The 15,216-nt window shown below is 44.2% G+C and overlaps 1 protein-coding gene across 3 annotated transcripts in view; it reads right to left on the bottom strand.

Moving 5' to 3' along the window:
- LOC121009181 (discoidin domain-containing receptor 2-like) overlaps positions 1-15,216 on the bottom strand; it is a 78,334-nt gene that overhangs the window by 10,166 nt on the left and 52,952 nt on the right. For all 3 annotated transcript variants that reach the window (XM_040442102.1, XM_040442104.1, XM_040442105.1), the window contains 7 exons: positions 15,063-15,165; positions 10,979-11,207; positions 10,115-10,262; positions 9,903-10,008; positions 2,881-3,067; positions 1,327-1,573; positions 782-883 (listed from right to left, as the gene is read on the bottom strand). In XM_040442102.1, coding sequence (XP_040298036.1) covers positions 782-883; positions 1,327-1,573; positions 2,881-3,067; positions 9,903-10,008; positions 10,115-10,262; positions 10,979-11,207; positions 15,063-15,165 — 1,122 coding nt within the window. The remainder of the gene's footprint in view (positions 1-781; positions 884-1,326; positions 1,574-2,880; positions 3,068-9,902; positions 10,009-10,114; positions 10,263-10,978; positions 11,208-15,062; positions 15,166-15,216) is intronic.

Below are 15,216 nucleotides of genomic sequence, written 5' to 3'. Positions count from 1 at the left end.
GGTTTGTGCTCTTGGTTGGGTAAGTGGTAATTGGTCACGATAGAGGTTTTTGCTCACGGTTGGCCATGATGGAGGTTTGTGTTGATGACTGGATAACTGGTGGTTAGCTGTGGTAGAGGTTTGACAAGTGGTTGTTGGTTATGATGGAGATTTGTGTTCATGGTTGGACAAGTGGTGGTTGGCCATGAGAAAGGTTTGTTCTTATGGTTGGAAAAGTGGTGGTTGGCCATGTTGGAGGTTTGTGTTAAAGGATGAACAACTGGTGGTTGGCTATGATAGATGTTTGTGCTCATGACTGGATAACTGCTGGTTAGCTGTGGTAGAGGTTGGACAAGTAGTTGTTGGTTATGATGGAGATTTGCTTTCATGGTTGGACAAGTGGTGGTTGGCCATGAGAAAGGTTTGTTCTTATGGTTGGAAAAGTGATGGTTGGTCATGATAGAGGTTTGTGCTCATGGTTATATAAGTCGTGGTTGACCATGAGAGAGGGTTGTTCTCATGGTTGGAAAAGTGGTGGTTGGTCCTGACGGAGACTTGTATTCATGGTTGTACAAGTGGCCATTGGCCATGAAGATTTGTGTTCATAGTTGGACATGTGGTCGTTGGCATACATAGGTAGGCAGGTGGAGTGCTTGAGTTCAGAGTTTCTAGGCAGAAAGTTTTCAGCGCACATAGTAAGCTAGCAATGAGTACGCAATGGAGGACAGTAAAGGTGGGAGCGGGTGCTAGAAAATTGTGGAGGTCATAATATGTGCTCAGTTATCAAGTACATATCACCCACCAGAGTTCCTCTCAGTAGCGTTCAGCATAGGGATCTCAGTGGTAGCAGCCTTGACAGTAGTTGGAAGAAGCGTAACAATGGCAGGCACTTCAAAATGCATGTCTGATGGGGAGAAGAATATGACAAGAATTAACACGTGAAATGTGAGTTCTTATACGAGAAGACATTTCATGACTATGTCCCCAAGACAACACTTCCTGCCCCTGTTCTCTGGCGGCTCAGTGCTATCATAGAAACACTGGTCCTCGTGGCAACCAATCAGAATCCAGTTTTTATTTTTTCCAATGGACAGAGAAATAAAACAAGAAGAGGGCTGACTAGTTGTGAGGCCCAATATCTCTATGATAAGACTGTGCTGCTGGGAGAGAAGAGGGGTCGGAAGTGTTCTCACAACAGGAAAGAGGAAAACACACTGCTGTATGGACACGTATGAAGAGATTTAACTATAGAGCTGAGTTTGGTCTTAACTTTTAGCTCTGCTACATCTGTATATCAGCACAGCTGCACTCAAAAAGACACAAGACACGGAACATGAAATGTCTCACTTGACTGGAAGGAGATTTCACTGAACATCATCCACGTGTCCGCAAAGTAGAACTTGCAGAGGATAAAGCTCCCGACTCTCTGTTGTAAAGGGATCATGACAAATCTAGAACTGGGGTTCTTGTCATCTAGAACAGTCACCACCCCCACTGAGTCCGGCTCCCAGTCAGACTGTTGTCGAGATTTAAAGAAGCACTCGGCCCTCTGGAAAATTTTCACCCCCTTGGTGAACATATTATTACAGTGGACCTGGAAAAGCAAGAGAAAGCATACTGGTTCAGCAATAGAATACCAGAGGTGCAGTGAAGACTGACACTTACAGTTCCATGTTTTAACCTTTGTGTGCCATGCTCTATAGTAAATCACCGTGGCTTTTCCTCCCTACGTCCCTGCACTGCACTGTGCAAAGGAAACCTTACTTCAGAAACACAGTCTGCAGAAATTAGGATAACCATAAGAGATAGTTTACAACTATGAGAGTGACCTGAGGAGACAGAGTACAGTACTGAGAATGACCACGGCACACAGTGCACAGTACTAAGATTGACTGAAGGAGGTGGCATAACGTAATGTGCACGATCTGGGGAGTAAGTTTACAGCAATACGAATAACTTCAAGAGACAGTTTACAGCATGCTCATGCTCTCAGTAGAGGGTTTACAGTATGAATGAGAATGACCTCAGGAGACAGTTTACTTCTCTAAGTATGACCTTAGGAGACAGTTTACATTATAAGATTGACCTAAGGAGAAGTTCACAGTACCGCAGATTATTTCTTGAAGCAGTTTCCAGCATGAGAATGAGTTTGGGAGACCTAGTTTACAGTAATGAGAATGATCTGAGGAGACAGTGTATGGCAGTTGAAAAGACCCACAAGAGACACTCTATTGTGACTGACAAGAGGAGACAGTCTACAGTAGTGAGACAATGTACAACTATGCAAATGACCTTAAAAGATTTCCAATTTTTACAATAACCTCATATGATAGTTTACAGCAAGAAAATTACCCAGGTTTGAAGTAATAAGAGGAACATAAAGAGACAGTTCACTGTAGTAAGAATGACATTTTACAATAATGAGAATAACCTCTCATTCTGAGAATGACCCAAGGAGACTGTTTATACAGTATTGAGAATGACTTGAGAAGACAGGTTATACAATAGTAAGAAGAGACAGTTTACAGAAATAAGAATGATCTGAGGAGACAGTTTCTACAGTAGTGAGAATGACCTGTCAAGATAGTTTACAGTAGTGAGAATGACCTGTCAAGATAGTTTACAGTAGTGAGAATGAGCTGTCAAGAAAGTTTACAGTAGTGAGAATGAGCTGTCAAGATAGTTTACAGTAGTGAGAATGAGCTGTCAAGATAGTTTATAGTAGTGAGAATGACCTGTCAAGATAGTTTACAGTAGTGAGAATGAGCTGTCAAGATAGTTTACAGTAGTGAGAATGACCTCAAGAGACTGGTTATGTTGATAAGAATGTCCCCCCCGGTTATTCTCATGATAGCAATGTACCAGTTAGTAGCAGCACATACATGAAGGTGTCTCATTTACCTTCATAAATGTAAAGTTTCTGGGTCCATCAAACTGGAACTCTATCTCCACATAACCGTCGCGTGTGCTTTCATTTTTCCAGCCAACGTAATCGTAACCAGGCCAAACACGATACTGGTGGCTCTGAGTAAAGTCGTCCAATCCAAGCACTCCATCTGTCAGTTGACCCAAACCATCAAACAGCCTCCTGCAGGTAGAGGGCAGAATTATATGAATGCAGCCTAGTCTACATATCAGTGCACATGGGTGGTGGGGGAAGAAGATGCAGAGGAGTTCATTTAACAAAGCGAGCTTGTTTCCCCACAATTAGAGATGACCTTGCGGTTTGCCCGGCGGTGGTTTCGCTGCAAACTTTCTCGTTTGCGATTCGCCGAACATGCAAACGTATGGCAATATACGCACGCGCCATATTTTTTTGCATAGCACCGAACTTTGACCCATGACACATCCATCAGGTGGGACAGGACAGCCAATTGAGACGTTTCAGCACATGGACTCACCTCCAACCCTATAACAGAACCCGATCTGGCAGCCATTTTACATTATGTGTTTTTGGAGCAGGTTAGGGACACCAAACGCTAGCTAATAGGGCCACAAAAGTCCTTTTAAGGACTAGTATAGGTGTGCTATCGATAGGTGTGAAATACAGAAGGGTGTGATATTGTGCAGCAGTTGTGTGCGGTTCTGCTGCAATACCGCAGCTAGATAGAGGGACAAACGCTATTAGAGTAACTAATTGCAACGGGTGTGATATATCTGTTGCCCCCAAAAAAACAGCTTGAGGGCTGCGATATACCTTCTTCCACAAAATCCTGATTGAGGGGTGCTATATACCTGTTTCCGCCAAATACTGATTGAGGAGTGCCATATACCTTCTTCCACAAAATACTGATTGAGGGGTGCGATACACCTGCTTCCACAAAATACTGATTGAGGGGTGCTATATACCTTCTTCCACAAAATACTGATTGAGGGGTGCCATATACCTTCTTCCACAAAATACTGATTGAGGGGTGCTATTGCTATATACCTTCTTCCACCAAATACTGATTGAGGGCTGAGATACACCTGTTTCCACAAAATACTGATTAAGGGGTGCCATATGCCTGTTTCTGCCAAATACTGATTGAGGGGTGCTATATACCTTCTTCCACAAAATTCTGATTGAAGGGCGCTATATACCTGTTTCCGCCAAATACTGTTTGAGGGGTGCCATATACCTGTTTCCGCCAAATACTGATTGAGGGGTGCTATATACCTGTTTCCGCCAAATACTGATTGAGGGGTGCTATATACCTTGTTCCACAAAATCCTGATTGAGGGGTGCTATATACCTGTTTCCACCAAATCCTGATTGAGGGGTGCCATATACCTGCTTCCACTAAATACTTATTGAGAGGTGCCATATACCTGTTTCCGCCAAATACTGATTGAGGGGTGCTATATACCTGTTTCCACCAAATACTGTTTGAGGGGTGCCATATACCTGTTTCCGCCAAATACTGATTGAGGGGTGCTATATACCTGTTTCTGCCAAATACTGATTGAGGGGTGCCATATACCTGTTTCCGCCAAATACTGATTGAGGGGTGCTATATACCTGTTTCCGCCAAATACTGATTGAGGGGTGCTATATACCTTTTTCCACAAAATCCTGATTGAGGGGTGCTATATAGCTGTTTCCACTAAATCCTGATTGAGGGGTGCCATATACCTGCTTCCACTAAATACTTATTGAGAGGTGCCATATACCTGTTTCCGCCAAATACTGATTGAGGGGTGCTATATACCTGTTTCCGCCAAATACTGATTGAGGGGTGCTATATAGCTGTTTCCACCAAATAATGATTTAGGGGTGCTATATACCTTCTTCCACCAAATACTGATTGAGGGGTGCTATTGCTACAGTATATACCTTTTTCCACCAAATACTGATTGAGGGCTGCGATATACCTTCTTCCACACATACTGCTCTTCTCTATGGACTTAGGCAGAGGGTCATTTAGAAAATGACAGGCAGAGGAAGAGGCAGACCGTTCCGCAGGGATGGTAGAGGTCGGGCAGGTGCACCAGGCCGGAGCCTAAGTGGGAAGTTCGAGAAGGCGCGTGCAATAACTTTAAAGGGCGCACCAGAGTTGGTTGAGTGGCTCACTCAGCCTTCCTTTTCTGCACCCCCAAATATACCACCACCACCAGTCAGAGGAATTATTTTACCATCCATTCCCAGACCTTACCGATGCGCAGCCATTCTTGGCATCGGATGAGAAAGAGGAGGTAGCAACGGCTGCCACCTATCGGTCTGACGACAGTACCCAGATCACCCCAAGGAGGGTAGTCCCCACTGTTGCTGCCTACTCGGAGATCTCTAATGTCAGTGGTGGTGAAGGTGACGATGATGACGTGTCGATGGACGTCAAGTAGGTGCCCACAAGAGAGAAAGAGGAGGGGAGTTCAGAGGGAGAGACGGAGCAGCAGAGAGGGAGGAGAAGGAGGAGAAGCAGGCAGAACTCGCAGGCACAGGAGGCAAAAAGCAGACTGCTAATGTATCTGGAGCGAGCCATCCACCATGCACGGTCACATCTTGCGCTCCCAGGACGCCGGCACATGGCTCCGCAGTGTGGAATTTTTTTTTATGTGTCAGCTGCTGACAATAGTGCTGCCATCTGCAGCCTGTGCTGTCAACGCATAAGTCGCAGTAAGCCCAACACTCACCTAGGGACGACCGCCTTAAGAAGGCACCTGGCCTCCCATTACCAAGCCCAGTGGGAGCAACACCATCCGAACCCACACTCCCGTTGCTCTACGTCCTGCCTCTTCTCCTTCTCCTCTCTCCTTCCATTTGTCCTCCACTCCACCTTCCACCGTGCAGTCATCGCGTTCATCTCGCACAAGGCAGGCTTCCGTGGCCCAAATGTTCGAGAATAAAAAAAAAATTTGGACGCCGGATAATCCTCTTGCCCAACGGCTGACCGCTGGCTTGTCGGAACTGCTAGCCCGCCAACTACTGCCATATAAACTGGTGGACTCGGAGGCCTTTAGAAAATTTGTGGCCATTGGCACACCGCAATGGAAGGTCCCCGGAAGGAAATATTTCTCCCAGAAGGGCATCCCAGAGCTATATGGCCACGTTTAGCAGCAAGTTAATATATCTCTGGCACACAGTGTCGGTGCCAAGATACATCTGACCACAGACACGTGGTCTAGCAAACACGGGCAGGGAAGGTACATAACTTTTACTGCCCACTGGGTAAACCTTCTTCAAGCATGTAACCTGTGGCAGTCGTGTGGATTTGGTGTTACCGCTACGGATTGCATGCCAGCCTGCCTCTTCTCCTTCTCCTCCTCGGCTGACTCCTCCTTTCCCACTGCTACCGCCTCTTCCGCTGCACCCCCTAAGCTCCCCAGAACCTATTCGACGTGCCAGGTGAGACGTTGCCATGCTGTGCTGCGACTGTTGTGCCTGGAAGCCAAGAGCCACACCGGTCCTGCACTGCTTTCAGCTCTACGGTCACAGGCCGATCAGTGGCTAACCCCGCTTAATTTGACAGTTGGTAAAGTGGTGTGCGACAACGGTGCCAATCTGCTGAGCGCGCTGAAACCGGGCAAAATTACACATGTGCCGTGATCTTAGTCGTGCAGCGATTCGTTGCCAAATACCCCGGGGTCCAGGACGTCTTTCGGCAGGCCAGGAAAATCTCTGGCCATTTTAGAAGATCTTACACGGCCATGGCTCGCCTTGCTGACGTTCAGCGGCGACACCACCTGCCCGTCAGACGTCTGATTTGTGACTGCCCGACGCGCTGGAACTCCACCTTGTATATGCTTGATAGGCTGCTCCAGCAGCAACGTGCTGCTAACGACTACCTGTACGAACTCTGCAGCAGGACAGGTTCTGGGAGCTTGGTTTCTTTTCACCGCGCCAGTGGCTGCTCATGCACGACGCATGCACGACGCATCCAGACTTCTGCGGCCATTTGATGAGATCACCAAACTGGTCAGTCGCAGCCAGGGCGCATCAGTGACATCGTACCTAACGCCTTCTTTCTGGAGCGTGCATTGCGTCGTGTCATTGATCAAGCCGTCGAGGAGCAGGAGCTGGAAGAGGAGGAAGTTGCAATGCTGAATGAATTCCCAGGGGGGGCTACTCCATCTGAGACAAGTCAGCAGGAGTCTGAAGAGGAGTCAGAGGAGGATGGTGGCTGGGGGGAGGAGGAGGAGGAGCAAGAAGATCAGGCTTTAAACTTTTCGGGGATCCCTGGTGTTGTCCATGGCTGGGGGGAGGAGAGTGAGGGCGACATTCTCCTGGGTGATGAGCAGGAGCCAGAGCGCTCCACCGTTTCTAATTTAGTGCAAATGGGGGCCTTCATACTCCAGTGTTTGATGAGGGACCCCCGTATAAAAAGCATAAAGGTCAAGTACCTGTACTGGGTGGCAACGTACTTAGACCCCCGGTACAAACACAAAATGGCGGACATGTTACCAGCATCACAGAGGACTGTCAGAATGCAGCATTTCCAGGCCTTGCTGCGAGAGATGCTGCATTCTGCTGTTGCGGGCGCTGGCAGAGGAATTTCCACCCACAGCTAAACAGTTGCGGGTACCAATCCTACCGCGCCTGCAAGAAGAGGGCGGTTTGAAGATGTGTGGGTCACTTCGGATATAAGATCATTCTTGCACCCAACCCATCGACATCCGCCCTCCGCATCCAGCCTCAGGGAACGCCTAGACCAACAGGTGTCTGACTAAATCGGTACATCGGATTAACGGCCGATGTGGACTCTCTGAGAAGCGAGGAACCCCTTGACTACTGTGTGTGCAGGATTGACCTGTAACCAGAGCTGGCACAATTTGCCATGGAACTCTTGGCTTGCCCCTCGTCAGGTGTACTGTTCGAAAGGACCTTCAGCGCAGCAGGGGGGATCGTGACCGATAAACGCACTTGCCAAGCTCAGGACAGTGTGGACTACCTCACATTTTTAAAAATGAATGAGGCATGGATCTCGGAGGAATTCAACACCTGTGATGACCACATGTAATTGAATTTCTTCATGCCAGCCCACACATATCCGCCACTACCCAGAACAAAGAATGGTCCTCGCCTTATGTTTATACAGCGGCAAAAAGGCCTTTTATGTCAGGTGAATGCCTAATTTTTGGGGCCTGTACTGGCCGACATTTTTTATCTCTAGCCACATAATCACACCCTTGTATCACTCCCCTGCCTCTCATTATGGTGGCGTATAAACCGAATTCACCATAAGGACCTTCCAATGTCACATGGTCATGTGACTGTGCCCCCCCCCACCCCGTACTGTGCCCCCTTATACCCTGCATTGTGCCCTCTTACCACACCCCGTGCACTGCCCCAGTCATTCCCTGTACCGTGCCCTCTTATACCCTTTTATCCGGTCACGGTATGGCGGTGTTATCCGGTCACTGTATGGCGGTGGTATCCAATATCTGGATGGCCATAACTGTATACATTTCTCTGCCCACGCCATCCTGGCATGAGCGGGAAAAATATGCAGATTGCGGTGCTAAGGACCTTTGCGCCACAATCTGTGTCAGAAATACACCTAACATAGACTTATTTCTATATAATAAATGACCACCTAATTGTATTATTATTCGGGGGAAGGGATAATATCTTTATATTATATAGATTCTAGTGTATTATACTGGGCCCTGTATTTCCCAGTAGAAAATGATCCTTGGGAAGCACAGTCCTCATCCCTGACCACCAGGACCAGGTAGCGCTCTGTCAGTACGTGGCCGCCACGCTGCTCCGCTGTGTACTGGGGCTTATTCTGACACTAGGGCTCGGTTCACATCCTATTTTTTCCATCTATTTAATGCATACTAATGTATGCGCTAACAGATGCCTCAGACTGATGCCGTACAGTGGCGTCCGTTCACCATACAGTTCCATGGTAGAAAAAAAAATTATGCATTTTTTTAAATGGACTCTGCAGGATACAAAAACGTGGAGTGCTGCACATTTGTCTACATCAAACCGATAGGAAATAACATTATTCTAGGCTCCTGCAGGGCACATTTTTGAGAGTTTACCTTTAAGACACATAAAAATGTCCCCTGATTAAAATACATATTTTTTGTGGGAATTTTTGCCATTGATCCCCTTCTGGTGTATCACTGTCCATGTTGTGGGACTATTTGTGCACTTCTAGTAAGTATTTTCATGTTCGCCTGCCATTAAAGTGAATCGGGCCCGCCGCGAACACGCAGTTCGCGAATCGTCCCGGCCGATGTTTGTCCATCATTACCCACAATATTTTTCTTTGTATCCTTACTTTTTCTTTTTTCTTTCTGTTTACGTTATACTTTTGCTTTCTTTTTAGTCTTTCTTTTGTTCCTTTTTTCTTTTCTTTTTCCCCTCTTTACTTTTTCTTCCTCTTTATTTCTTTCTTTCTTTTTTGCTTTCTTTAAGTTTTTATATACCTTTTTAGCCTTTCTCTTGTTCCATTTTTCCTTTCTTTAATGCTTTCTTTTTCTTCTTTCTCTTTCTTTAACTTTTCTTCCTCTCTTTACTTCTCTTTCTATCTTTCATTTAACTTTTTTTTCTTTTGTGCTTTTCTTTTTAGTCTTTCTTTTGTTCCATATTTCTTTCTTTCATTTCTTTCTCTTTTTGTTTTTATTTTTCTTTCTTTCTTTCTCTATCTTTCTTTTTTCTTTTCTTTCTGTTTAGCTTTTTATTTCTCTTTCCTTTTGCTATTTCTTTCTCTTTACTTTTACTTTTTTTCTCTTTCCTTTCTCTTTCTTTATTTCTTGGTTTCTTTTTTGCTCTTCCTTTCTCTTTCTTTTTATATTTTAATTTATTTATGTTTTCATTTCATTTATTGTTTCTTCCCATTTTTGTCTCTTTTAATTATTTTTTCTTTAATTTCTCCTTTTGTTTGTTTTGTTCATTTGGTCTTTCTTTTCAACCACCTAATAGAAATGTGCTGAGAACCCCCAAAAACATTTACTTACAGGTGCGTGACTGATATACTAAAGTAAGATACCTCTTCTCTAGGTAGCCATCATAGGTAGAGTCATTCAGGTATGCGACGGGATGTCCGGGAGCCATAAAGGTCTCTCCTTCTGGAATGCTGTAGGATTTCAGACCATCTGGGACACAGATAATACAGGTCACTAAGGCTTCCCGACATGTTGTAAAACTACAACTCCCAATATGCACTACTGGAATAGATGATGGGGTCATCAATGTCCTTACCTAGCCATGCACAGCCGTACAGCTCCACTCTCATACACACCGTCATGGGGACCTTCGTGACCGGGATGACTCGGATATGACTTGCAATAATTGGAGGTCTCAGGTCGGTCAGGACCACGTCAAACTCATCTATATTGCCTTTAATAACCTAAATATATAAAAATCAGAAACAGTATGATCAGTCATTGAGCAAATATCTATCTATATCATATCTACCTATTTCTATCTACACTAACTATCGATCCATCCATCTGGCTATCCTAGCCACCATTATTGTAGTATGGATTTAGTTGCTTTTATCTGTTTTTGTCTCTCCAGTCATTATGGAAAAGGGACAGGACCTGGTTCCTCGTGAATATGCAAGGTCAGCGTTCCCTTTGTCAGGATGGGTATTATCAGAAGTTATGTCAAGGATAGGCGGCCAGGCTGACGACTCAGGGCCAGTCTGCGGTTATACAGCCCCCATGGATGTCGTAGTTTGGGAGACATTATGTTTGATGAAGGGCTGCAAATTGTTTCTAGTTTTTTTTGTTGACTCACGTGGTAGAGCGACTGACCGCGTCCTGGATTTCTCAGGGCAGGATGCGGTGTACCCACGGGAAGAAGACATCATGTCTGCACCGCTACTCCGGAAACCACATAGATGTCATGGATCTTGCTCAACTGGTAGGTCAAGCTTGACCTGCTTGCCCTGAGACAACCAATATGGCCACCACTGGGGGGAAAACCTCGTTTTTTCTAGATAGGGAAGTATCGATCCCCAATAAATCCATTCATTTTCAAAGCAAAAGCAAGATAATACATCCAGGATACAAAATGACGAATAACCCATACGTGGTAGATGGTTTCCTATAGATTACTTACCTGTTGCCCTTGGTGGTCCTTCCATGAAAGCCACCGCTCTCCGTTGCGGCTGTAGTCCACCCGGTAAGATCTGGCGAACTCCTTCCCCGTAGCTCGGGCATGACGACCTTGAGTTCCAATCAAGGTGATGAAGAAGAGTTTGTGTAGATGTATCTGTAAGTACTGCACGTCCTCAGGCTGCAGGAGCCCCGCCGGGCACCAGGCTCCGTCACCTTCTTCTCTTTGTAGTCTGGGAGAAGAGGTACAGAATATCACGACCACGTGCCTTTAAATCAACCATAGATCTGTGCATCCCTTTTATAATTTGCTATCCCCCCCCCCCCCCTTCCACCAGCTAGGTCCTAACCTTGACAACCAGGGTGGATGCAGTGACCACTGACTACTAACATGGGGTGTATATAGCAGTTTATGTACAGTAAACAGTGTAGGGCACAGAAGGTCCTAACCACCCCCACCCACAATCACTGACTCTATCTGTACCCCGGCACAGACTGATCCAGAGTATGCAGGAGAACGGAGAGCTTTCAGAGCAGTGACATCATGCAGCCCCTTCCAAGGATTCCCCGTTACATCACTGCTGGCAGCGCCTTCAGCATTGGCATGGTTAACCAGAATTAAAGGGAACCCGTCGCCAGGATTCCTAGAAAAAATGCCCCGTCAGAGAGCACTGAGCACTAGAGTGCAGACATAAAGAAACAGAGTGCTTTATACTGTATAGAGAGTGCTCCTGAGAGAATACAGAGCGCTAGAGACAGAATATAGAGTGACACATAGAAACAGAATGCTGCATAGAGTATACAGAGTGCTTCTGAAAGATGATAGAGTGCTAGAGACAGAATATAGAGTGCTAGAGACAGAATATAGAGTGACATATATAGAAACAGAATGCTGCATAGAGTATACAGAGTGCTTCTGAAAGATGATAGAGTGCTAGAGACAGAATATAGAGTGACATATATAGAAACAGAATGCTGCATAGAGTATACAGAGTGTTTCTGGAAGTTGATAGAGTGCTAGAGACAGAATATAGAGTGCTAGAGACAGAATATAGAGTGCTAGAGACAGAATATAGAGTGCTAGGGACAGAATATAGAGTGACACATAGAAACAGAATGCTGCATAGAGTATACAGAGTGCTTCTGAAAGATGATAGAGTGCTAGAGACAGAATATAGAGTGCCAGAGACAAAATATAGAGTGCTAGGGACAGAATATAGAGTGACAAATATAGAAACAGAATGCTTTATACTGTATACAAAGTGCTACTGAGAGAATATAGAGTGCTAGAGACAGAATATAGAGTGCTAGAGACAGAATATAGAGTGCTAGAGACAGAATATAGAGTGACATATATAGAAACAGAATGCTGCATAGAGTATACAGAGTGCTTCTGAAAGATGATAGAGTGCTAGAGACAGAATATCGAGTGCCAGAGACAAAATATAGAGTGCTAGGGACAGAATATAGAGTGACAAATATAGAAACAGAATGCTTTATACTGTATACATAGTGCTACTGAGAGAATATAGAGTGCTAGAGACAGAATATAGAGTGCTAGAGACAGAATATAGAGTGCTAGAGACAGAATATAGAGTGACAAATATAGAAACAGAATGCTGCATAGAGTATACAGAGTGCTTCTGAAAGATGATAGAGTGCTAGAGACAGAATATAGAGTGACATATATAGAAACAGAATGCTGCATAGAGTATACAGAGTGTTTCTGAAAGATGATAGAGTGCTAGAGACAGAATATAGAGTGCTTTATACTGTATAGAGAGTGCTCCTGAGAGAATACAGAGTGCTAGAGACAGAATATAGAGTGACACATAGAAACAGAATGCTGCATAGAGTATACAGAGTGCTTCTGAAAGATGATAGAGTGCTAGAGACAGAATATAGAGTGCTAGGGACAGAATATAGAGTGACAAATATAGAAACAGAATGCTGCATAGAGTATACAGAGTGCTTCTGAAAGATGATAGAGTGCTAGAGACAGAATATAGAGTGACATATATAGAAACAGAATGCTGCATAGAGTATACAGAGTGTTTCTGAAAGATGATAGAGTGCTAGAGACAGAATATAGAGTGCTTTATACTGTATAGAGAGTGCTCCTGAGAGAATACAGAGTGCTAGAGACAGAATATAGAGTGACACATAGAAACAGAATGCTGCATAGAGTATACAGAGTGCTTCTGAAAGTTGATAGAGTGCTAGAGACAGAATATAGAGTGCTAGAGACAGAATATAGAGTGCTAGAGACAGAATATAGAGTGCTAGGGACAGAATATAGACTGACAAATATAGAAACAGAATGCTGCATAGAGTATACAGAGTGCTTCTGAAAGATGATAGAGTGCTAGCGACGGAATATAGAGTGCTAGAGACGGAATATAGAGTGCTTCTGAAAGATGATAGAGTGCTAGAGACAGAATATAGAGTGACAAATATAGAAACAGAATGCTTTATACTGTATACAGAGTGCTACTGAGAGAATATAGAGTGCTAGGGACAGAAGATAGAGTGACACATATAGAAACAGAATGCTTCATAGAGTATACAGAGTGCTTCTGAAAGATGATAGAGTGCTAGAGACAGAATATAGAGTGCTAGAGACAGAATATAGAGTGACATATATAGAAACAGAATGCTGCATAGAGTATACAGAGTGCTTCTGAAAGATGATAGAGTGCTAGAGACAGAATATAGAGTGCTAGAGACAGAATATAGAGTGCTAGAGACAGAATATAGAGTGCTAGAGACAGAATATAGAGTGACACATAGAAACAGAATGCTTCATAGAGTATACAGAGTGCTTCTGAAAGATGATAGAGTGCTAGAGACAGAATATAGAGTGCCAGAGACAAAATATAGAGTGCTAGGGACAGAATATAGAGTGACAAATATAGAAACAGAATGCTTTATACTGTATACAAAGTGCTACTGAGAGAATATAGAGTGCTAGAGACAGAATATAGAGTGCTAGAGACAGAATATAGAGTGCTAGAGACAGAATATAGAGTGCTAGATATAGTATGCTGCATAGAGTATACAGAGCGCTACAGAGAGACTATAGAATGCCACTGACTAAATATAGAGTGCTAGAGACAGAATATAGAGTGCTAGAGACAGAATATAGAGTGCTAGAGAGTCGAGACAGAATATAGAGTGCTAGAGACAGAATATAGAGTGCTAGAGACAGAATATAGAGTGCTAGAGACAGAATATAGAGTGCTAGAGAGTCGAGACAGAATATAGAGTGCTAGAGACAGAATATAGAGTGCTAGAGACAGAATATAGAGTGCTAGAGACAGAATATAGAGTGCTACTAACAGAATATAGATTGTTATAGACAGAATGCTGCATATACTATATAGAGTGACTAGAGTGACAGATTAAATATAGAGTGCTAAGGATTAAATGTAGAGGGCTATAGAGAGAATACAGAGTGCCACATATAGAAACAGAATGCTGCATGTAGTATATAGAGTGCTACAGAGAGAATATAGAGTCTACACAGAATATTCAGGGCCACATATAGAAACAAAATGCTGCTTTTGGTGTATAGAGTGCTACAGAGAGAATAGAGAGTGCCACATATACAAACAGAAAACTGCATAGAGTATATAGAGTGCTACAGAGAGAATACAGAGTGCTACATCCAGAACATAGAGTGCTGCACACAGACTACAGAGTGCCGTGTCTAACATATTCAGTGAGCCCATAGGGCCACACACATAGTGCTGCATATACTGTACAGTAAAGAAGGGTCACAAGTAAACAGAATGCTACAAACGCTATTTCTATACAGTGTCACTTATAGACACGTGTTCACCCCATAGAAAATGTGTGACACAGAAAATGGAGTGCTTGATATAGAAATTAGAGTGCTGCACATAGAAAAGAGTGCTCTGTATAGACCATAGATCAGTATGAAGGAGAGAAACATCTACTGTCGCTGGCCAATTTAGCAGTGCTCCTATTGGCTAAAAAGTGATCTCGTCCTCCAAGGGTTCTGATTGGCTATAGATCAGCCTATCTATGTGCAAAGACTGAAAGGTGATGATCTCCTTAGTCCATACCTTGCAAACTGGGGCCCCGTCGACTGATACCATTGGCTAGAAGCAGTGATGTCCTCATCACGTATCGTTCGGTCGTGCATGCCCAGAGCATACCGACATGTGGCTGCCAGGAGAACAAGAGACATAAATGGAGAGGGGGATTAATTGAGGATTG

This window comes from Bufo bufo, chromosome 8, assembly GCF_905171765.1.
Source record: "Bufo bufo chromosome 8, aBufBuf1.1, whole genome shotgun sequence".
Classification (NCBI taxonomy): Eukaryota; Metazoa; Chordata; class Amphibia; order Anura; family Bufonidae; genus Bufo; species Bufo bufo.
This window is presented reverse-complemented; position numbering and strand designations above follow the sequence as displayed.